We start from the raw sequence: 24,634 nt of genomic DNA on the forward strand, positions 1-24,634 counted from the left end.
CAAGTGGAATGTTTTTAAAAATAGTAAAAATCAAATTTGAAGGCAGCTTCAAATTTGATATTTCTTTGTCTATGTTAGCTTAGTCATGTTTTTCATATCATCTTTGATATTTTGATAGGAGTAAATGATACGTCATTTGTTATAGTTATATGTCTATGTGATATTTTTAACATTTTCTTTGCAAAATGATTTTAATCTTATAATAAACTAATAATAATATAGTTAAAATTCGTCTTTGATAAAAATTAAACTTTCATTCACAATTAAAAAGAAGAGTAAACTGTCGGTTTACCCCCTGAACTTTCACCTCATTTTCGATTTCCCCCCTGAACTTTTCCATTGGAAAATTAAGGACTCAAACTAATTTTTTTAGCCAATTTGCCCCCTACCGTTAGTTTTTCATATATTCCATCCATATTTCCGTTAAGTGAGACCATGTGTACAACATGTGAGGGTAGTTAAGTTATTTCACTCTTAAAAATGATTAAAAAACTAAAAATAATAAAAAAAACAAAACTTTCCCTCTATTTTTTCCCGCTAATTCTTATCCTCGATTTTATTTTTCCCTCTCATTCCTATGCATGAGAAATAACATATGGTGTTATTGTCTACCATTTTTATTTTCTCTAACAAATTAATAATTTGACAAATGCTAATGGTGCTATTGTCTCCAAAGCAGTGCATTAATATAAGAAACCCTAGTCTTTTTTATGGACATGTTTCTTATATTAATGCACTGCTTTGGAGACAATAACACCATGAGCATTTGTCAAATTATTAATTTGTTAGAGAAAATAAAAATGGTAGTACATGCTTCAAAAAAAAGATTAACTTAGCTACTTATGAAGACAATAACACCATATGTTATTTCTCATGCATAGGAATGAGAGGGAAAATTAAAATTGAGGATAGGAATTAGCGGGAAAAAATAGAGGGAAAATTATTATTATTATTTATTTTCAGTTTTTAATCATTTTTAAATTGAAATGACTTAACTATCCTCACATGTTATGCACATGGTCTCACTTAACGGAAATATGGATGGAATATATGAAAAACTAACGGTAGGGGGCAAATTGGCTAAAAAAATTAGTTTGAGTCCTTAATTTTCCAATATAAAAGTTCATGGGGGAAATCGAAAGTGAGGTAAAAGTTCAGGGGGTAAACCGACAGTTTACCCTTAAAAAGAATACCAGTAACCCATAGTAAAGGGCACGTCAAGACTTTGTCCTCAATTCAACGTCCACAAAATCAATCAAAAGCCCAAAGCAGCATTAGTGCCGTAGTATTTGCATGCTCCAATTATTAGTGACGAAATCTTCATCTCCCACCAAAAAGAAGCAAGCTTGACAAACTCAATGGATCACCACCATCATCAGAACAACTGCAAAGTCAGTAACACAGAGTTCGCGGATGTTGATTTCGATGACCCCATCTTCTCAAATCCCATTCTTTCATCTCTCAACTTCCCCCAACGCACCACCACCGCCAGCGCCACAGTTGCGCTGGCCGACGCCGACTGCCCACAACCGCAACTGCACGTGCCGCTGCCGCCGAGGGTGCAGCAAAAACTGAACACCATATGCGAGGAAAAAGAGCAGCCGCAGCCTGACGCCGAGTTGAGAAGGAAGCTGGGTTTGCTGGGCGAGGAGAAGGCACTCGAACTCCTCGGTGAAATTTACAACACGAAAACAAAGATCAGAACCCTCAGTGGATACATCGGGTTCATGCTCCGCCAAGAAAAATACCAATGTGCACCTCATTCTCCTTCTCCTTCTCCTTCTCCTTCCCTTTCCCCTTCTAAGTCTGCCCCCGCTGCTTCTTGTCTTCTTCACAGCCCGTCTTCTGCTTCCTCCATCACTCCTGGTCGTCAAGGTCAGATTTTTACTTCATGGGTTGTTTTGTTTTGATTAACTAGTGATGGGTTTTCTTTGCTGATTATTTTCGAAACCGATCTCTGATGTTTTTGTCGAAGAATGCAAGAATCCCACGTCGGAAAATTGTCAATTGATAAAAGGAATTACAATATATAAGAATGGCTTCTAATAACGCTGATGTCTTTTATGATACACCCCTCGTTTGTTATAGAAAATAGATGCAAGTTGGGACAATATCGGTGTGATTAACAGTGAACTGTTATCATTAGTAGTGGACCGTTACGATTAGTAATTGACCGTCTCTTTGAAATAAATGAAACTCTCTATGTGATTTGCAGGGAATACTAGTGGAGGACAGAGGGAACTGTATTCCTGTTTGTCAACAACTCCATCCAAATCTGCTCCAACTTCTCTTTTCCAAGTCCCATCATCTGCTCCGCATAATACATCTGCTCATCAAGGTCGGATTTTACTTCAATTTCTTTCATGGTTGTTTCATTTCTGATTGATCAACGTCGTTGCTTTTCTTTTAAATAAATAATTGTTTGTGAACCCATTTTTGGTACTATACAGAGCACCTTGGGGACTGTGGAGGAGGGGTGAGGCCACTTTATTTTAGGCCTGGCAAACGGGTCGTGTCAGTCGTGTTCATGTCGTTTTCGTGTAACACCTGTTATCTTAACGGGTCGTGTCGTGTCACACCCGTTATCTTAACGGGTCCTTAACAGGTCGTGTCACTTTACCCAACGGGTAAAGTGACCCGACCCGTTATGACCCGTTAAGAAAAATATATATTTTTTCTTAAATTTGCACATACCACACATTACCACATAAATATTACTTCAAAACATTAAAATACATTTGTCGTTTAAGTACTACATCTACACTCGAAAATAAGAGCCTAATAAAAAAATAATACATACACTACTAATCTATTACAAATTTTAAATGTGCAAGGATATGCAAAATGAAACAGTTTTTGTTTTCAAGGTTGTGAAATCTTTCTCAAAAGTTTAAACCTCAATTTACAAAATCCTCGATTTACATCGATTATCATGAAATTGCATTGGAACTTTGGCTTGATCTATTGCCTTCAAGAGTTATGTTGATGATGTTTTCAGTAAGGTTTTCCACGTCATAACTCTCTTCTGCATAAACTAAGCATAGAAAAACCAAACATTAAAAATCATTCAAATTATGAGAAGTTTACCAAAATAATTATGAAAACAAATAAAACAATAGTACTATACCATACTTTTATTAAGTATAAACATAAGATTTTGTGGTATCCACTAGTGTAAATATTTTAAATTGAAGATCGAATTCAATCATTGTATTCATATAAGGTCAAGGAGTGTAGTTGTAAAAAATCATCAAAATCGGAGTTAAATTAACCGTTAAATCGTGATTTTTCGTTTATAACTGTCGAAAAGTTTTGTCCCGTTACTTGCTCTCTAAATGTTTGTTTTTTGCAATTTTTGGCGTATGTGATCTCGAAATATATACAAACATGTTTGACGGTTGGATCATTGAAACTAGTTTCGTAGAATGAGTATCCCATCAAAACAATAGATTCACTAATACTTAAGAGTTTATTCATACTTTTATTAAGTATAACATAAGATTTTGTGGTATCCACTAGTGTAAATATTTTAAATTGAAGATCGAATTCAATCATTGTATTCATATAGGGTCAAGGAGTGTAGTTGTAAAAAATCATCAAAATCGGAGTTAAAATGACCGTTAAATCGTGATTTTTCGTTTATAACCGTTGAAAACTTTTGTCCCATTACTTGATCTCTGAATGTTTGTTTTTTTCACTTTTTGGCGTATGCGATCTCGAAGTATATATAAACATGTTTGACGGTTGGATCATTGAAACTAGTTTCGTAGAATGAGTATCTCATCAAAACAATAGATTCACTAATACTTAATTGTTTATTCATACTTTTATTAAGTATAATATAAGATTTTGTGGTATCCACTAGTGTAAATATTTTAAATTGAAGATCGAATTCAATCGTTGTATTCATATATGATCAAGGAGTGTGGTTGTAAAAAATCATCAAAATCGGAGTTAAAATGACCGTTAAATCGTGATTTTTCGTTTATAACCGTCGAAAACCTTTGTCCCGTTACTTGATCTGTGAATGTTTGTTTTTTGTAATTTTTGACGTATGCGATCTCGAAGTATATACAAACATGTTTGACGGTTGGATCTTTGAAACTAGTTTCGCAGAATGAGTATCCCATCAAAATAATATATTCACAAATACTTAATAGTTTATTCATACTTTTATTAAGTATAACATAAGATTTTGTGGTATTCACCAGTGTAAATATTTTAAATTGAAGATCGAATTCAATCATTGTATTCATATATGATCAAGGAGTGTGGTTGTAAAAAATCATCAAAATCGGAGTTAAAATGACCGTTAAATCGTGATTTTTCGTTTATAACCGTCGAAAAGTTTTGTCCCGTTACTTGATCTCTGAATGTTTTTTTTTTGTAATTTTTGACGTAAGCGATCTCGAAGTATATACAAACATGTTTGACGGTTGGATCTTTGAAACTAGTTTCGCAGAAAGAGTATCTCATCAAAACAATATATTCACTAATACTTAATAGTTTATTCATACTTTTATTAAGTATAATATAAGATTTTGTGGTATCCACTATTGTAAATATTTTAAATTGAAGATCGAATTCAATCATTGTATTCATATAAGGTCAAGGAGTGTAGCTGCAAAAAATCATCAAAATTAGAGTTAAAATGACCGTTAAATCGTGATTTTTCTTTTTATAACCGTCGAAAAGTTTTGTCCCGTTACTTGCTCTCTAAATGTTTGTTTTTTTCAATTTTTGGCGTATGCGATCTCGAAATATATACAAACATGTTTGACGGTTGGATCATTGAAACTAGTTTCGTAGAATGAGTATCCCATCAAAACAATAGATTCACTAATACTTAAGAGTTTATTCATACTTTTATTAAGTATAACATAAGATTTTGTGGTATCCACTAGTGTAAATATTTTAAATTGAAGATCGAATTCAATCATTGTATTCATATAGGGTCAAGGAGTGTAGTTGTAAAAAATCATCAAAATCGGAGTTAAAATGACCGTTAAATCGTGATTTTTCGTTTATAACCGTCGAAAAGTTTTGTCCCGTTACTTGATCTCTGAATGTTTTCTTTTTGCAATTTTTGGCGTATACGATCTTGAAGTATATATAAACATGTTTGACGGTTGGATCATTGAAACTAGTTTCGTAGAATGAGTATCCCATCAAAACAATAGATTCACTAATACTTAATAGTTTATTCATACTTTTATTAAGTATAATATAAGATTTTGTGGTATCCACTAGTGTAAATATTTTAAATTGAAGATCAAATTCGATCATTGTATTCATATAAGGTCAAGGAGTGTAGCTGCAAAAAATCATCAAAATCAGAGTTAAAATGACCGTTAAATCGTGATTTTTCTTTTTATAACCGTCCAAAAGTTTTGTCCCGTTAACTGATCTCTGAATGTTTGTTTTTTGTAATTTTTGACGTATGCGATCTCGAAGTATATACAAACATGTTTGACGGTTGGATCTTTGAAACTAGTTTCGTAGAATGAGTATCCCATCAAAACAATAGATTCACTAATACTTAATAGTTTATTCATACTTTTATTAAGTATAACATAAGATTTTGTGGTATCCACTAGTGTAAATATTTTAAATTGAAGATCGAATTCATTACTTGTATTCATATAGGGTCAAGGAGTGTAGTTGTCAAAAATCATCAAAATCGGAGTTAAAATAACCGTTAAATCATGATTTTTCGTTTATAACCGTTGAAAACTTTTGTCCTGTTACTTGATCTCTGAATGTTTGTTTTTTGCAATTTTTGGCGTATGCGATCTCGAAGTATATACAAACATGTTTGACGGTTGGATCATTGAAACTAGTTTTGTAGAATGAGTATGCCATCAAAACAATAGATTCAGTAATACTTAAGAGTTTTTTCATACTTTTATTAAGTATAACATAAGATTTTGTGGTATCCACTAGTGTAAATATTTTAAATTGAAGATCGAATTCAATCATTGTATTCATATAGGGTCAAGGAGTGGGGTTGTAAAAAATCATCAAAATCGGAGTTAAAATGACCGTTAAATCATGATTTTTCGTTTATAACCGTCGAAAAGTTTTGTCCCGTTACTTGATCTCTGAATGTTTGTTTTTTGCAATTTTTGACGTATGCGATCTCGAAGTATATACAAACATGTTTGACGGTTGGATCTTTGAAACTAGTTTCGTAGAATGAGTATCCCATCAAAACAATAGATTCACTAATACTTAATAGTTTATTCATACTTTTATTAAGTATAACATAAGATTTTGTGGTATCTACTAGTGTAAATATTTTAAATTGAAGATCGAATTCATTATTTGTATTCATATAGGGTCAAGGAGTGTAGTTGTAAAAAATCATCAAAATCGGAGTTAAAATAACCGTTAAATCGTGATTTTTCGTTTATAACCGTCGAAAACTTTTGTCCCGTTACTTGATCTTTGAATGTTTGTTTTTTGCAATTTTTAGCGTATGCGATCTCGAAGTATATACAAACATGTTTGACGGTTGGATCATTGAAACTAGTTTTGTAGAATGAGTATCCCATCAAAACAATAGATTCACTAATACTTAAGAGTTTATTCATACTTTTATTAAGTATAACATAAGATTTTGTGGTATCCACTAGTGTAAATATTTTAAATTGAAGATCGAATTCAATCATTGTATTCATATAGGGTCAAGGAATGTGTTTGTAAAAAATCATCAAAATCGGAGTTAAAATGACCGTTAAATCGTGATTTTTCGTTTATAACCGTCGAAAAGTTTTGTCCCGTTACTTGATCTCTAAATGTTTGTTTTTTGCAATTTTTGATGTATGCGATCTCGAAGTATATACAAACATGTTTGACGGTTGGATCGTTGAAATTAGTTTCGTATAATTCGTATCCTATGAAGTTCAATGGTGTGTGTGTGTGTATATATGTATTTATTTATTAAGTAGATTTAAATCTATTTATTTTGTATGTATAATTATTATAGTTTTTAGGGGTATAAAATTTAATATATATATATATATATATAATTATTATAGTTAATATTTTGGGTATAATTATTATAGTTAATATAATATATATATATATATATATATAATTATTATAGTTTTTAGGGGTATAAAATTGTTAAATTAATATATATATATATAATTATTATAGTATTTTTTTAGGGTTATAAATTATTAAATTAATATTCTGCTTATCGTGTATCGTGTTACCCACGTGTATACCCGAACAAACCCGTTATCTTAACAGGTGCTTATCGGGTTACCCGATAACGACCCGTTTCGTTATCGTGTCGACTCGAACACCTGTTAATTTCGTGTCGTGTCGTGTCGGATTATCGGGTCGTGTCAGGAATTGCCAGGCCTACTTTATTCCTCCTATCCCTCGCATTCTCCTTCAAAAGCTGCCCGTACTTCTCTTTTTCAAGCCCCCTCTTCTGCTGCTCCTTCATCAACTGTTTATTTTTTTATTTTTTATTTATTTTTTTGTGATAACTGATAACTATATATATTTTTAGCCGTTTTTGTTATTGCTGGCCCAAACAATAGAGAACCCACGTATCTGTTAGAGTCTTGAGTGTGTGTTGGTGCAGGTGAGGCTCTCACTAATCGGTCCGCGGACCAACCCGGACACGATGGGCGGGCACAATTAGAAGCTCTAGGCGAGCTTGAATTCAGGAAACAGTTTCTAATATTAAATTATGCCGGAGGGTATGCGAAAGTTAGACTCTGCCTTATTTGGTTCTACTTGTGCATTTCCACTCTATTAAACCGTGTACTTACTTGCTTTTGTGCATCTTTGTTTGTGTACGTATTTTTTTTCAGAGAGAAGTTAGAAAATGTTATAGCGCCAGAAACTATTAGGAGTTGGAAAGGTATGCCGATGCAGCAGTTTGAGAAGACAGTTTGGGACGTTTTGGGTAGCAAATATACTCGAAAGGAAGACCGACAATGGGTGAGTATCACTCTCAAGGCTGGTTTATCTTTAAATGAGTGAATTACCATAATCTTTGCTGGTTCGTTTTCACTCTTGGCCTACTTGTTTTTCAAATTCCTGTAAAGAAAATTGGAATTTTAACTCTGCTCACTGCCACTGGCATCCCAAAATTTTCACTGCCACTGCCACTGGCTTCTTTAGTACTGGCATCAGCCAACCTTATATCCATTATTTTTAGTATATATGCCTAATGCCCTAATGCCCCTTTCATGTTTTCGGTGGGATGTAGACTTTGGATTGGGATTCTCGACAAGCATACGTCTACCATTGTGAAGTCGCTGTGGATGGGAGCTACAAATTCAAGGTTTTTACTCCTACCCCCAGTATATGTGTGATCGCCCACAAACATGTGTCTCCATGCTTGCACATGTATAATTGTATGTCCACAAGGAGAAAGTTGATAGGTTACTTAAAGAACCTGTAGTATAGGTAATCATAGTGTAAGATCCAATAATGAAATGTGGTACCGGTACACGATACCAATAATCTACGCCTGACGGGAGGAAACTTTCTTGTTATAACAGCTTAGAGTTCCGGTAATTTTGTTTCATTTCTTCAAGGATAAAGCTCCCACTGAAAATGGGTAATCAGCTGTTTGTAGTTCCTTTCTGGAAAATGCGTTTGCTTTTTATTGCTTGTTTTGATTTAGCCGGCTTGGCAACATGGGAAACCTAGTATGTATACTATCAATTAACCAATTTCCACTGGATCCTATTGATTCAATTTAATCTAATGGCACTACTTTTATGTTTCCGTTGGCAATGTTGACCACTTACTTTGCTGACGCTGAATAAGTGATACACTGTTATTTTCTTCAGGGCCCCTATCAACACACCACAAAAAGAACTCTCTTACAGAAAATTTTAGGAGATGACAGCATTTTAATGGTGAAATTTGCTGATGCGGTGAATGACAAAGATCCCGGGAAGAAAATGGGCCTTTATGTTAATTATAGCAAGGTCGCAAGAGAAGGGATTCTTGTTGGTTTGCGCCGATATTGTTTCTTTGGTATGCCTTTAATACCTTCTTATGGTAAATTTTGAATTCACAATTTTGAAGATGTTTTTACTTCCTTAACCACTTATTTCTTTCGTGCACTTTTCCTGATTGGGCTCATAAGTGTAGTTACCTTAAATACAATTGTGAGCTTATTGCAACGCTTGAGTAAAAAAAAAAAAACGTTTGTTAAATCATCATAGTTGATTTACGTCCCATGGTTTAGACTTAGGATGAGAATGATCCCATGGTTTAGACTTAGGATTTATGTCCAGAAACTGCTTTTTATGTTATTTAGACCCCTTCTTCCTGGTGAAGTTTTAATATGCATTCGTTTTATTCAGTGTGTTGAGAATTCTAGTACAATTGATCGTTGTTTGTCTTTGTTAATATGGTTATGAATCAGTGTTCAAAGATGGTGGTAACAAAGAGAAGAAGAAAAACCCAACTTCATCACCTGTGAAGTGTTACTTTGTTCGTGTGGGCTCTAATGCCACAATTGACAGGGGTGGAGATTATATTATATCTAATAGAACAGCTCATAAAGCAAGATGCATTTTCATGCATCCACATACTGAGTCTAGTGTGAGCAACTATATGATTAGGTAGGTCATTGTTTATAACATAAGAAGTTTATTTTCAAATGTTGTATAGAAGCATTTTTCCTTCAGTTTCTAAACGATCATCTTTCTTGGGATTCAGGTTTTCACTCATTTTGTCGAAGACAGAGAGCTTAAAAGTAGAAAATTGGTCCCTTGTGAAGATTGACGACGACATTGATGATGATTATTGTCTAGTATGGTCCTCAAATCTTTTCCATGAAATCTTGCCCTTCCTAATTATACTTATATGCCCTTTCCTTTTGTTTTCTGTAGGATGAATATGGTAATCGTATCTATAGAGATGGAAAGGCTCTTATACATTCAGATGGAACTGGATTCATATCTGAGGATCTGGCTTTACTTTGTCCTAAGGAGTTACTGAAAAAAAAGAGTTCACCAGTGAATACTTTGAGGTTTGTGACTGTTTTGCAGCAGTTTTAAGTTTCGAGATTTTGAATCAAGTTCATGCAATATATTCTCATTTCCTTTGTGCTTTTGCTTTCCCCCTGCTTTCCCCCCTGTAGCCTTTGCTCATGCAGGTCCGACTTTTCTACGAGGGCCGTGCTGTGAAGGGAACCTTACTGGTCAATAAGAAGGTATGATTTCTTTCATTTTCTTATGGAATACCCTCGTCAGTACTGGTGTAAATTGAAATAATACAACCCCAATAACAGTTTCATGCATGATAATAATGAAAAATTTAGAGAATAGTTCTGTTAACAGTGTTTTCTTCCTTCTCTTATTTCCTAACATTGTATACTATTTAAATCTTCTATGTCCAACGTTGTAGCTGCCACCGAAAACAATCCAGATTCGACCATCAATGATTAAGGTTAAGACAGATCAACAGATGTTGGATGATAAACAAGTGAATTCGTTGGAGATAGTTGGAGTCAGGTACATCCATTATCAAGCATGTATGTTTGCATACTTTGTATTGCTTAATTTGCTTTTTCCACCTACAGTTGAGAATTTCAGATACAAGGCTAATCTTACATGTGCTTGGCTATTTTTAATGTTTATTATTGAATATGTAGTTTTTAAGTTGACGTTTTCATCTTGCAGTAAGAAACCTAGGAATACAAAATTTTCGAGGAATTTAATTGCCCTTCTGTGCCATGGAGGGGTGCCGAAAGAGTATTTCATGGAGTTGCTTATGAAAGATCTGGAAAATACTCGTGGTGTGTTCTGCAATAAGCGTGCAGCAGCCAAAGGTGGGAACCTGATATTTCTTTCTTTTCAATCCATTTGGGGTCAAATTGTTAGCCAAATTCTTGTTTTGATACATGTCCATGGGTCAAATAACATTCTATCAAATTCATTTTTCTTTCACTATTTCTAGTTCCTTGACAGGTTTCCTTCCTTCCTCTTCTGTATTTGCAGTTGCCCTTAACTACGGCGGGATGGACGATGATTACATATCGTTTAAGATGATCTCTTCTGGTATTCCTCTAGAAGAATCATATTTGCAACATCGTCTATCATTCCTGAAGAAAGAGGAAAACAAGAGTCTCAAAAAAGGGAAAATTTCTAGTCCTCAGAGTTATATGTTGATGGGGACAAGTGATCCAACGGGGATGCTGGAAAAAGATGAAGTTTGCGTTCTCCTGTATGTACAATTTCTGGCGTTTTTTATCTTCTCCTATTACACAAAATCCATTAAATAATTTCTGGAATTTTTTCCGTATTTCCTTGCTTTAAGAGTGGCACTAATGTATATTATGTTTCAATGGATTATGAACTAAAATTTCCATGTAGAACTGTTCTTAGTATATGTTATAATGTGGTACGATTTGGATTTGATTTCTTGTACCATTTGTACCCAAGGTGTTACTCTGCATTTCTTTCTTGATCCATGCGGATTTTAGTGTCAACAGATATGGTTCACTTATAGTTTGAGGGGCTCCTTTTCGGCCCAATGATATTTGCAGTGACAGCGGGCCAATTCAAGGAGAGGTGCTAGTGTACCGGCATCCGGGTTTACATTTTGGTGACGTTCATGTTTTGAAGGCCACCTATGTGGCGGAATTGAAAGAATTTGTTGGGAATAGTGGCTTCGCTATGTTCTTCTCTCGCAAGGGTTCACGTTCCATAGCTGATGAAATAGCTGGTGGAGATTTTGATGGCGATCTCTATTGGATCTCAAGAAACCCTCGGGTTGGCATTTACCTAAAGCATGATTACTTTGTCATTTTTTGAAACTTCAAAACATGCACAGCACAGACACTCTAGAGCTAGTTAACCAATTTATGCATGGGATGGAAATAATTTTGTTCATCACTAATTCTTGGAATTATTTCAGCTTTTAGAATGTTTCAAACAAAATAAACCTTGGATCGATACTTCATCAACTCGCAAGGCTGCCACCACCTCACCACCAGAACCAAGTGCGCTTTTGCCCGATCATATAGAGGATGCGCTCTTTAAACAATTCTTGACAACTAGGTTTGAACCGAGGTATGTTGACTCTGTATCTACACCCATTGTTGTAGTTACCATTTTCTCAATCGTTTATTGCTCTTAGCATAAGTAGAACCTTTGGATATTCTTTTGAATGCTTTAAGGAAGAATTTTCCTTATCAAAGTTTAGTAAGTGTTGACCGTTACAAAGCATCAAGTAATTGTTGAACCTCAATTTAATTTGGTTTCCATTCTGCTTAATATGATATTGGATGGTAGATCTCTCTCTATTTGTTGAAATTGAGATGGTACTCTCTGGCTACGGTTCAGACGTATTTGTATTAAATTTGTTTACAAATAGATCATGTCGTCCACTGCAAGTTTTATGTTTCTGGTGCTCAAAATAATTTCTGCTTTTTTTCAGTTTTGCAGTGGGTGCGGCTTCTGACTACTGGTTGGCTTATATGGATGAATATCTGACTCTGGGGGATGGTCATGAAAAAAGACTTAAGGAGGAAAAAATGCTGCGGTTAGTTGATTTATACTATGATGCTTTGGATGCACCGAAAAAAGATCGAACGGTTAGTTCTGTTTTTTCATGCTTCAGTCATGTTATTGGATGATATCAATAGGGCTTTATTATTATCTTTCTCTCCTGGTATGTAATACAAATGGAACTTCTTGTTTGTCTTCGATTACCCTTTGATTCGTTTGCGTATGGTGCAAGAACATTCTCACCCTCTTGCTGTTTTAAGTTCATATATTGGAATGGGAATTCAGTAGCTAGTTTTTGGTTATTTACTGATTGTATGATCCTTGATCTCCGATGATTTGAAGCTTGGATTTAACTTCTGAGTAACAGATCAAAATCCCCAATGATTTGAAACCAGAGTCGTTTCCTCATTACATGGGTAATGTTGTGCTAAGATAGCACCAAACCCGTTGGAACCAACTCAAGCTAACCCACAGGAAATTTATCAAATGAAATGCAAGAACAAAATATTAAAGACACCAAGATTTTAACGAGGTTCCTCAACAGTCAGTGTAACTGGAGTACGTCCTCGGAGCAGTAGGAGCTCACCCAATAATCCACTATCAACCAAATGGGAGTTTACAAAGTGTTGACAATCTCACAACCCAAAAGCCCAATACACCCAATAGCTCTCACACACCAAAGAAACAAATAGAGAGGGAAATATAGTGAATAAATTTCCTCTCTATACAAAGCTCAAAGCTAATACACAAATACAACTTTGATTGAGTGAGTACCAACAAAGAAAGAAAATCACCTTTCTTTCTTCTCTTCAAAATGGGGTTGCAGCACCTCTGTTTTTGCTCTATTTTTCTGCTACGTTTTTTCCTCTCTTATGGCTTCATTACTACACTTCATCAAAAATAGCAATTATTTCTCTTTCAAAGAACTCATCCGTGACTTCCCATGGACCAAGACAACTTTAGACCAATTCCCTTTTCTTTTCCCCAAAACAAGGAAGAGACATAATTATTTTGTCTTTTTTTTTCTTTTTGATTTGTTTAATTAAAAGGTGGCCACTTGGCCACATACTCCAACAATCTCCACCTTGGCCAAGTTCCGAAAAACGTCATGATAAGCCAACCAACACAATTAACACACAACATCACTCCCAAACACTAGCAAGAGAACAACTCATGCCGAGCCAAATACTCCAAAACTCCTACTGCTCAACGCCTTCTTTATATAGGCAAAATGTGAGCCAAGTTCAAACAGTGAACAAACTTGGCTACACCAACAACCTTAGTCAACATATCAGCGGGGTTGTCTTTAGTTAGAATCTTTTGGAGAATGATTTCCCCCTCACCAACAATTTCACGAACAAAGTGATAACGCACATCTATGTGCTTGGTCCTCGCATGATGAACCTGATACTTAGCCAAATAAATGGCACTCTGACTATCACAATGTACCTCCACCTGCTTCTGATCAACCCCCAAATCTCTAATCAGCCCATGTATCCAAATGGCCTCCTTTATAGCTTCAGCAACTGCCATATATTCAGCCTCTGTAGTAGACAAGGCAACAGACGACTGCAAAATGGACCTCCAACAAACTGGTCCTTTAGCCATAGTAAACACATAGCCTGTAGTAGACTTCCTTCCATCCAGATCACCTGCATAATCTGAATCAACATAACCAACTGCAAAATGACCAATACCAGAGTCATCCCTCTCAAAGCATAAACCAACATCTCGAGTACCATGGAGATACCTCAATATCCACTTAGCTGCTTGCCAATGCTCTTTACCTGGATTATGCATATATCGACTCACCATGCCAACTGCATGAGCAATATCCGGTCTAGAGTATACCATTGCATACATCAAACTACCAACCAAATTTGCATATGGTATATTTTTCATTTGCAGCTTCTCTTTATCAGTTTTAGGACATTGTAGAGAACTCAATTTAAAATGAGGAGCCAAAGGGGTACTAACCGGTTTGGTTGAATCATGAACTCCAAACTTCCGAATCAACTTCTCAAGGTATTGTTTTTGATTCAAACTGACGAAACCCTTTGCTCTATCTCTAGTGATCTCCATGCCAAGGATCTTCTTCGCTTCACCAAGATCCTTCATCTCAAACTCATTCTTCATTTGCTTCTTCAATTTCTCAATCTCTTCGACATTCTTTGAGGCAATCAACATATCATCAACATATATCAATAAATAAATGAAAGACCCATCTTGCAACTTCTTGAAGTACACACAATGATCATATTGACTTCTAGAATAATTTTGGCCTCTCATAAATTTATCAAACCTCAAATACCATTGCCTTGGAGATTGCTTCAAGCCATAAAGTGATTTCTTCAATTTGCAAAACAAATTTTCCTTCCCTTTCACTATATACCCATCCGGTTGACACATATAGATCTCTTCATTCAAATCACCATGTAGGAAAGCCGTCTTCACATCAAGTTGCACAAGCTCAAGATCATACTGTGCAACAAGAGCTAACATAATGCGAATTGAGGAGTGTTTCACAACCGGAGAAAAGATTTCATTGTAGTCAATGCCCTCCTTTTGTGCATACCCTTTATCAACTAATCTTGCTTTAAATCTCACATTGCTTTTCTCACCAGCATCTTCCTTCTTGGCATACACCCATTTGCAACCGATAGCTTTCTTGCCCTTAGGCAATTTAGCTAATTCCCAAGTCTTGTTCTTCAAGAGAGAATTCATCTCATCACCCATGGCATTGCACCACCTTTTCTTCTCCTCACTCTCAATAGCTTCCTCAAAATTGGATGGAATATCTTCAGTGATAATAGGAAGAGCAAAAGCAACATAGTCACTATATCGAGCTGGCTTGGTAATTTGTCTCTTTCCTCTATTCTTGGCAATAGACTCTTGAAGTGAAACTTGCTCTTCAACTTGAATAGAATCTTCAAGTTCAACTTCTTCAACATCCTCATGGTCTCTAACTTCTTCACTTGTAGTGGCTTCGACATCAGCGGAAATAGGATTTGAAGTATCAGAGGCAACTTTCTCAAGCTCCACCTGTTGGACATCTTTCACATTCTTCTCAGAGACTTTGTACATACTTTCTTCATCAAATGTCACATCTCTACTAATTACCAGTTTCTTCATCTCTGGACACCACAACCTGTAACCTTTGACACCACTACTAAAACCAAGAAAGATAGCCTTTTTGGCTCTAGGATCAAGTTTATTTTCAGTTACATGAAAATAAGCAGGTGAACCAAAAATACGAATATGATCATAATCAGAATAAGGTTTTCCAGTCCATACCTCCATTGGTGTCTTACCCTGAATAGCAGCTGAGGGTAACCGGTTGATGATGTGACATGCATAATTAACTGCCTCTGCCCAAAATGACTTGCTTAAACCCGACTGAGACAACATACATCTAACCTTCTCAAGCAAGGTTCGATTCAATCTTTCTGCAACTCCATTTTGTTGTGGAGTTCCCCGAACACTAAAATGTCTCACAATTCCTTATTCTTTGCAAACTTTAAAGAAAGGGTCGGATGTGTATTCACCACCATTATCCGATCTCAAAATCTTAATCTTTCTCCCAGTCTGGTTCTCAACCATTTTCTTCCATCCCAAGAAAATGCTTAACACCTCACTCTTGTGCTTCATAGTGTAAACCCAAGACCTTCTTGAATAATCATCAACAAAGGTCACGAACCAATGTCTACCACTCAAAGAGGGAGTCTTTGTAGGACCCCAAACATCCGAATGCACATAATCAAGAATGCCCTTCGTCTGATGTACAGCAGTACCAAACTTCACTCTAGTTTGCTTCCCCAAGACACAATGCTCGCAGAAATCAAGCTTACAAGTCGTGGCACCTTTTAGAAGACCTTTTTTCACAAGCCCTTGTAGAGCTTTCTCACCGGCATGGCCTAATCTCATATGCCACAGTCTAGTAGTATCTGAATCAGATGTGCCCATATTTTCAGAAACTACAGATGCTTCACCTGTCACAGTGCTTCCCTGCAATAAATACAAATGGCCACATCTAGGAGCTTTCATCACAACAAGTGCACCATAAGTAACTTTTAATGTCTGCCCATCTGAATGAAACCTGAAACCCTTGGATTCCAAAGTACCTAAAGAAATAAGATTTTTCTTCAAATTCGGTACATACCGAACACCTGTCAACTCTTTAACCATGCCATCATGCAACTTCAACCGAACTGTACCAATCCCTTTTGTTGTGCAAGGATTGTCATCTCCCATGAACACAACGCCACCATCAAACTCTTTCAAGCTTGAAAACCAATCCTTGTGAGGAGTCATATGATGAGTACAACCCGTATCCAACACCCACTTAGTAGCACAATCAAATGATGAGGAAGTGGTTAAAGCAAAATCAGAAAAATCTGTTTCAACCTCAGCAACATTAGCTTCAGAACTTTCTTTTCCTTTGGTCTTCAACTTAGGACAATCTTTCTTCCAATGGCCCTTATTATGACAAAAGGCACATTCATCCCTTTCTAAAGGTTTTCTACCTTTAGAGTTTCCTCTAGGTCGAGACTGTGATTTTTTCCTATTAGTAGAGGACCTCCTTTCCGATGATCTACCTCTAACAAATAAAGCTTCAGAGGTACTATCATGATTTTTATCTCTATGCCTCATTTCATAATTCATCAAGGCATTTGACACATCTTCAAATTTCACAGTTTCTTTACCATGCATAATAGTGGTAACAAAATGCTCATAAGAGTCCGGCAATGAATTCAACAATATTAAGGCCTTATCTTCATCCTTAATATCCTCATCTAAATTTAACAAGTCGGCAATCAACTTATTAAAAGCATCAAGGTGTCTAATCATTTTTGTACCTTCTTTGTATTGGAAGCGGTAGAGCTTTTTCTTCAAGTGTAGCCGGTTCTCTGCACTCTTTGTCATATACTTGTCTTCCAATTTTTGCCACAACACACTTGCCAATGTCTCCCGCATCACAAAATACTTCTGAGTTTTTGCAAGGCACAACCGAATTGAAGAGCAAGCCCACAAATTTAATTTCTCCCATTCCGGCTTCGACATAGCTTCCGGCTTCTCTCCCAAAGCGGCAAGTAGATCTTGTTGAGCCAACACATCTTTGACCTCACATTGCCACATCCCGAAGTTGTTTGTGCCATCAAACTTTTCCACTTCGAACTTTGCATTTTGCACCGTAGTTCTTGCAAACCCGGAGCTGCTTCCAAAAGGATTTTCATCTTGCCCGTCTGACATCTTTGGCAACTAGACAGTACCCAAGAGCAACCAGTGCTCTGATACCAATTGTTGTGCTAAGATAGCACCAAACCCGTTGGAACCAACTCAAGCTAACCCACAGGAAATTTATCAAATGAAATGCAAGAACAAAATATTAAAGACACCAAGATTTTAACGAGGTTCCTCAACAGTCAGTGTAACTGGAGTACGTCCTCGGAGCAGTAGGAGCTCACCCAATAATCCACTATCAACCAAATGGGAGTTTACAAAGTGTTGACAATCTCACAACCCAAAAGCCCAATACACCCAATAGCTCTCACACACCAAAGAAACAAATAGAGAGGGAAATATAGTGAATAATTTCCTCTCTATACAAAGCTCAAAGCTAATACACAAATACAACTTTGATTGAGTGAGTACCAACAAAGAAAGAAATTCACCTTTCTTTCTTCTCTTCAAAATGGGGCTGCAGCACCTCTGTTTTTGCTCTATTTTTCTGCTACGTTTTTTCCTCTCTTATGGCTTCATTACTACACTTCATCAAAAATAGCAATTATTTCTCTTTCAAAGAACTCATCCGTGACTTCCCATGGACCAAGACAACTTTAGACCAATTCCCTTTTCTTTTCCCCAAAACAAGGAAGAGACATAATTATTTTGTCTTTTTTTTTCTTTTTGATTTGTTTAATTAAAAGGTGGCCACTTGGCCACATACTCCAACAGGTAAGCCAAACTCATACAGATCGACTTCCATTTTGGGGTCAATTTATGACGCAGTGGAGGAATATCAACCGGAAGACACTTCAGACAAAGGTGATAACTGTATTTTTAATAGCTAGTCATATTATATACGTTGCTATCCATAGAAACACAAGAGTTTTGACTTTGCTCTTCTGTCTCTATACATTTATTCAGTAGCGGAAAAGCTTCCTTGTTTTGATGTTGAAGACCTCCCCAAGGAGTGCTTAAAGAAGTGGCACGAACTCTACAATAAGTACAGGAGTGAAATGAACTCTGTCTTGCAAAACGATGATAAAGACGGCAAGAATAAGGCTGCCGATAAGATCATAGGAAGGTATAAAGAGGTGAGATTAATGAACCAACATTTTGGGACTTGTTATATGATCCGGTGCCTGTTCTGCTCTCACTGTTTTTTTTCTCAAATATTTTTGTAGATTCTGTATGGTTGTGAGGACTTTGAGAAGAGCACAAGGCCCTTGGATGAAATATTTAACGAGGCACTCGCTATATATCGTTTCGCATATGACTACGCTTGGAAAGTAAACGATGTAAGAAAATGTGGGTTTGCTTGGAAAGTTGCAGGTTCAGCTCTCTGTAAGTATTACAAGACCATAAACGAGGACCGCACTTTTGAAGTCTCGTTCTCTGTTCTCAAGGACATCCTCTAATGAAAGGCGTACGGGGGCTCAAGATCCTCGGATGAAATATTCATCCGAGGCACCCGCTCACTATGTATCGTCTGTGTATCACTAACTTGTGAACGTACTTGGAGGCAAGAAGGTTTGCACTGCAGGTTCGGTTCTCTGCATAGTCTCACTCGCTGTTTTAAAGGGCAGATTATGTAATTTGGGTGTAGAATGATGTCCTTGGTTTTCGTCAAAGCAATGTGGTATTAATGTAATGTAACATTATTCATGAGTATATATAAAAACGAGTGACTTTTCTGTAGATTATTCTATCGTTTGTCGTAGGAAAAGAGTAACTTTACCAAATTCAGATTTGTAAAGATGTAGGTTTGTTTTCCTAAGAGTGACTTTCTCATGTCCAGATTATCATCCAAGTCGTTTTTTTCCTTGTATGATTTCTTAGGGGGTCAAGAGTTCGTTGTATGAATTCCTCTCTGAGCAACCATCATAATATATAACACATTTATTAGTAACACTATGTGATGATGTTTTGAATTAACAATACCGACTGAGCTGGATTGGGGATCAAAATTGTAAGAAAAGAAGAGAGAAAAAGGGTTCTTATATGTGTGAACAAAATTTATTGTGCTCTGAACAAGAATTTTTTAACTGCGACAACTTTGTTATTGTTGTAAATGGAGATGTGAATGTTCATGGTAATAGACAACCAAATATGACTTTACAATGTTGTTAGAAGAAAAAAGTTCTGGAAAGATTGTTAGGTTGAAAAACATGGTCAACCAAATAAGACTAAGAGAGAATGAAAACATCTATATAACGAGGTATTTGTATCATTTAAAAAAGGGTAAAAGACTGTTTACTACCCTCATATTTCATGGTTTTCAACATTTGGTACATCAAATTTTTTTCGTCCCAAAGTCATACCTAAAGTGTAAATTTTGGGACAGTCTCATACATCTGTTAGTCAAACTGTTAAGTTTTCTGTTAATTGATGACGTGGCGTCCATGTGGACAATGATTAGACGCCACGTGTCATTAAAAATATTAAAATATTAAAACTATTAATTTAAAAAAGAAAACCTTCTTCTTTCCTGCAACCTGTACCCTCCCTAGCTTCTTTTTTTTCCCTCTCTCTCTTCTTCTTCTTCCCATTCCCAGATTCGTTTTTTTTTTTTTTTTTCTTCTTCTTCCTTTTTTTTTTGTTTTTTTTCTTTTCTTCCTAGCTTCTATTTTTTTCCCTCTCTCTTCTTCTTCTTCTTCTTCCCTTTCCCAGATTCGTTTTTTTTCCTTTCTTTTTTTTTTCTTCCTCCTCCTCCTCCTCCTCCTCCTCCTCCTTCTTCTTCTTCCCATTCCCAGATTTTTTTTTTCTTTTCTTCTACTTCTTCTTCCCATTCCCAGATTCGTTTCTTTTTTGTTTTTTCTTCTCTTCTTCTTCCCATTCCCAGATTCGTTTTTTTTTGTTTTTTCTTCTCTTCTTCTTCTTCTTCCCATTCCCAGATTTTTTTTTTCTTCTTCTTCTTCTTCCCATTCCTAGATTCGTTTTTCTTTTTTGATTTTTCCGGGTTTCCTTCTTCTTCTTCTTCTTCTTCCCAGATTTGCTTTTTTTTTTTCCTTCTTCTTCTTCTTCCCAGATTCGTGTTCTTCTTCTTCTTCCCATTCCCAGATTCTTTTTTTCTTTTTTTTCTTCTTCTTCTTCTTCCCATTCCCAGATTCGTTTTTTTTTTGTTTTTTCTTCTCTTCTTCTTCTTCTTCCCATTCCCAGATTCGTTTTTCTTTTTTGTTTTTTCTTATCTTCTTCTTCTGGGTGTCCTTCTTCTTCTTCTTCTTCTTCCCAGATTCGTGTTTTTTTTTCCTTCTTCTTCATCTTCTTCCCAGATTCGGTTTTTTTTTTCTTTTCTTCTTCTTCTTCTTATTCGGTTTTTTTCTTCTTCCTCCTCATTCTTCTTCTTCTTCTTGCTGGGGGGTGGGTTTTTTTTTAATATTAATATTTTTAATGACACGTGGCGCCCAGTCATTGTCCACGTGGGTGCCACATCATCAGTTAACAGAAAACTTAACAGTTTGACTAACGGATGTATGAGATTGTCCCAAAATTTACACTTTAGGTATGACTCTGGGATGAAAAAAACTTGATGTACTAAATGTTGAAAACCACGAAACATGAGGGTAGTAAACAGTCTTTTACCCTTTAAAAAACGACACCACATTAATAGTGAAAAACATACAGATGAAAGGAAAAAAAAAAGAGGAAAGGAAGAGAGCAAAGAAAGAAGAGATGCAAAAGAAAATACCCGTGAACCAAGCTAGAGAGAAGAAACAAAATAGTGAGAGTTGTTTTGTACTCCCATGATTTCAGATAATGAAAGAAAGTTACTACTACCTTGATAACGTTAGCACACTTGCCGAACCTTGTAAATATTCTGTCTTATTTACTTTATATTCCACTGCATATATATCTTCAATTTCACAACAGTTATTATATTATTTGGATAATAAAAGGTGATCAAATTTTTTAAATAAAATTTCCAAACCAAATGACGTGATTATTAGAATTTAGTTTAAAATTTTAATGTATCTAACATTACTCATATTTTAAACTAAAAATCTTGTGATTAAAAAATTTAAAAAATTCGTACTCCAAATCACTATAAAGTTTCTAAATTAAAAAAAAAGGCGCAAAAATCATTTTCAAAATTAAACATAGCGACAATAATGTTGATGTCTGGAAAAAATCTAACAGTGGACTACCATGTCACTCTCACTCAAGTCAGTCAGACAGAATCCAGAAGAGATATATTGGACAAGGATTGTCTGCCTTTCTTTTTTTCATGCATTTTTGTTTATGTAGTCACGGTTAAACCACGTTAACATTTTATATTATCATTCATTTTTGTCTTATTATTTTTATAAAAAAATAATATAAAATGTTGACGTGACTTAACCGTGGCCACACAAAACAGAAAGGTATGGAAGGGCATGGAAAATGGGAGGGCATACAATCCTTGTCCAGATATATTTCCTTGTGTCAGGGAACGAACAGAACCACAATTTTAGAGCAATTCTAGCGTGTAAGGGCTCCCATGGCAATTGACAATTGAATTCCTTCTACTGAATAGTAATAGCCTTTAATGAACAGTAATTACATTTTTACATCTTCACCCCTAAACTAAATAGCCATGATAATAGGTAATAAAATATTAGTATTTTTTTATTTTATAAAATAATAAAAAAATAATTTTATTTGTAATTTTGAATAAGGATTTTTAACCGGTCTCGTTACACCACGTGTCATTATCCGAAAGTACAATTTTTGGTGATAGATTTCGATAAAAATTTTATCCATTTCCGTCGCACCACATGGTGTCACCTTTTTAGAATTGTTGAGGATAGATTTCCGATAAGATTTTTGACCAATCTCATCGCGCTATGTGTCACAATTTGTTTAGAATATTTGAGGATAGATTTCGATAAGATTTTTAATAAATCACGGCGTGCTACGTGACATTATCTACAACCTAATCTTTTCTTTTTTCTCCATATAACCCATCATTTATCCTAAGAAATCACACATCAAAATCAAAATCTCTCAAAATCTTTATCCTCATTCATATTTTCTCCTTCATTCTTACAATGTCTTCTTCAAGGATGTTGTGGGAAATCGATGAGCAAGAGAAAAAATTGTTTAAGCAAGAAAAATAAATGTTCAATCTCCAGGAGGGAGAAAATGAGATGGAAGAGGAAGAGGATGAGAAGCGTAGAATGAGAGATGACAAAGCAAGAAGCCAAAGAGCCTTCCATTCTCTTAGTTTATATAAAGTACCAAATTAAATCAAGATACTCTTAATTTAAATAAAGTAATAAATTAAATAAATACGAAATTACATAAAGTACTTAATTTTAATAAATACAAAATTACATAAAGTGCCAAATTAAATAAATACGAAATTACAACCTAAAGTGATTAGAAAATTATGGGCTCCGATTATACAACAAATTCCCTAGTCCTTGTGAATCGAAAATCATCACCTAACCAAAGCCTTCTCCTTTGTAATAAAATTATTCAATTAAATTAGAAAATAACGAGAATAAATCATATACAGGTATTTGTGCATCTCTTCTTGATGTATTTGCTGCATCGCCTTCAGGTACAGATACTACGTAATCGTCACAATTTGTATGAGAAGCCAATATTCGGTCATGATACCAAATGTCTTATGCATCTCTCCTAAATGTGTATTCTATATGCAGGCTCAAGTAGAAATTTTTTTGGCTAGAGAAGTTGCAGAGTCTATGGGACTTGGTAACACTAACTTACCATGATTCAGTAGCTTGCTCCACGAGAGACGCTACTCGGCTAAAATCTTCAAGTTTAACAGTCATACAATGCGTCGATGATGAAATTAAGGTTCCACCATAAAATCAATTGGCAATTGAGGTTCCACCATAAAACCAATTGACAATAGGAAGTAGCCCAATATCATATAAGCACATAGCAAACCTTATCTCTCACCGATATGGGACAACTTTCAACACGCCCCCCGCACGTGTGGCAGATTTTCAAGCCTACACATGGACAACAACTGGGTGACGTGGAACGCGTGTGGCCGTTTGACTTCACACGTGGACAACCTTGCTTTGATACCATGATGAAATTGAGGTTCCACCATAAAACCAATTGGCAATATAAGGAGTAGCCCAAGATCATATAAGCACATAGCAAACCTTGTCCCTTACCGATATGGGACAACTCTCAACAGTCGAGTGTGATACGCAATGAGATAGTGTAGTAGGAAATTATGAAGCTTTGATTACAGGTTGAAGTTATATAGTTGGTGTTGATGCACAAAACCGGAGGGGTCTTGGAACAACGTAAATCCGACCGTGAATCTGCAAGAAAGTAAATAACATAAGATGTATCATGGTTCACCCCAATGTTTGGGCTACGTCCACACTGATATTTGTATTTCTCTGTTTGTGAGAGGATTAAGAGGGAGAGAGAGCTTCCTTATGTGAGGATGAGCTTCTTTGAATATGAGAAGGGATGTAAGGCTCTTAAGGGTGGGAGTCAGGCCTAAGAATTGGCCTCTCCCTAATGAGGAGAGTGAGGAGTCATTTTATAGAATAAGGGCTCCCAACTTATTACATATTTGCCCCTTCATTTATTACATAACTACATTTAAGTCCCCCAAGTATTTATAAGAGATCTAAATTCGGATGCCCTAAGTATGGTACAAACAGTAATCCCCCAAGTCTTCAATCAAGATAGTCTTTTGGCTGGAGACTTGAAATTCAGTCAATGTGTGGGCCGAAGTAACTAGATGTCGTCTAGGACTGATACTTGATATGAGACAGTGCTCAATCTGAAATGATGCTCAACTAGAAGTAGCAGATGTTGCGAGGCTACTCGGCTTGTGGCTTATGTTACCTTGGTTGGCTCGGCTTGTGGCGTTGAAGGTGAGGGAGTCCCTTTTATAGAATAAGGGCTCGCTCCTCAATACATAAATGATGGGCTATAGT

The 24,634-nt window shown here is 35.8% G+C and overlaps 2 protein-coding genes across 3 annotated transcripts; both read left to right on the forward strand.

Moving 5' to 3' along the window:
• Positions 1 to 1,210: 1,210 nt before the first annotated feature.
• On the forward strand, positions 1,211 to 7,716 carry LOC103400708 (uncharacterized). The gene is made up of 4 exons (XM_070814917.1): positions 1,211 to 1,875; positions 2,216 to 2,338; positions 2,451 to 2,484; positions 7,374 to 7,716. Exons 1-4 carry the CDS (start codon positions 1,359 to 1,361, stop codon positions 7,504 to 7,506), a joined length of 807 nt encoding a protein of 268 aa, XP_070671018.1. The 5' UTR covers positions 1,211 to 1,358; the 3' UTR covers positions 7,507 to 7,716.
• On the forward strand, positions 7,374 to 19,423 carry LOC139187730 (probable RNA-dependent RNA polymerase 5). Of its 2 annotated transcripts, XM_070814915.1 has the most exons (18): positions 7,374 to 7,718; positions 7,833 to 7,962; positions 8,234 to 8,308; positions 8,823 to 9,012; positions 9,407 to 9,605; positions 9,703 to 9,796; positions 9,876 to 10,015; positions 10,127 to 10,198; positions 10,393 to 10,499; positions 10,668 to 10,816; positions 10,986 to 11,211; positions 11,534 to 11,759; positions 11,905 to 12,059; positions 12,427 to 12,583; positions 12,865 to 12,913; positions 18,453 to 18,542; positions 18,645 to 18,814; positions 18,905 to 19,423. In XM_070814915.1, exons 8-18 carry the CDS (start codon positions 10,136 to 10,138, stop codon positions 19,136 to 19,138), a joined length of 1,626 nt encoding a protein of 541 aa, XP_070671016.1. In that variant the 5' UTR covers positions 7,374 to 7,718; positions 7,833 to 7,962; positions 8,234 to 8,308; positions 8,823 to 9,012; positions 9,407 to 9,605; positions 9,703 to 9,796; positions 9,876 to 10,015; positions 10,127 to 10,135; the 3' UTR covers positions 19,139 to 19,423. The 2 variants fall into 2 exon arrangements, with proteins under 2 accessions (XP_070671016.1, XP_070671017.1); XM_070814916.1 differs by lacking the exons at positions 7,374 to 7,718; positions 7,833 to 7,962; positions 8,234 to 8,308; ... (2 more) ...; positions 9,703 to 9,796; positions 9,876 to 10,015 and having other exon boundaries at positions 10,180 to 10,198; positions 10,393 to 10,519.
• Positions 19,424 to 24,634: the final 5,211 nt, after the last annotated feature.

This window comes from Malus domestica, chromosome 15, assembly GCF_042453785.1.
Source record: "Malus domestica chromosome 15, GDT2T_hap1".
In the NCBI taxonomy this organism is placed as follows: Eukaryota; Viridiplantae; Streptophyta; class Magnoliopsida; order Rosales; family Rosaceae; genus Malus; species Malus domestica.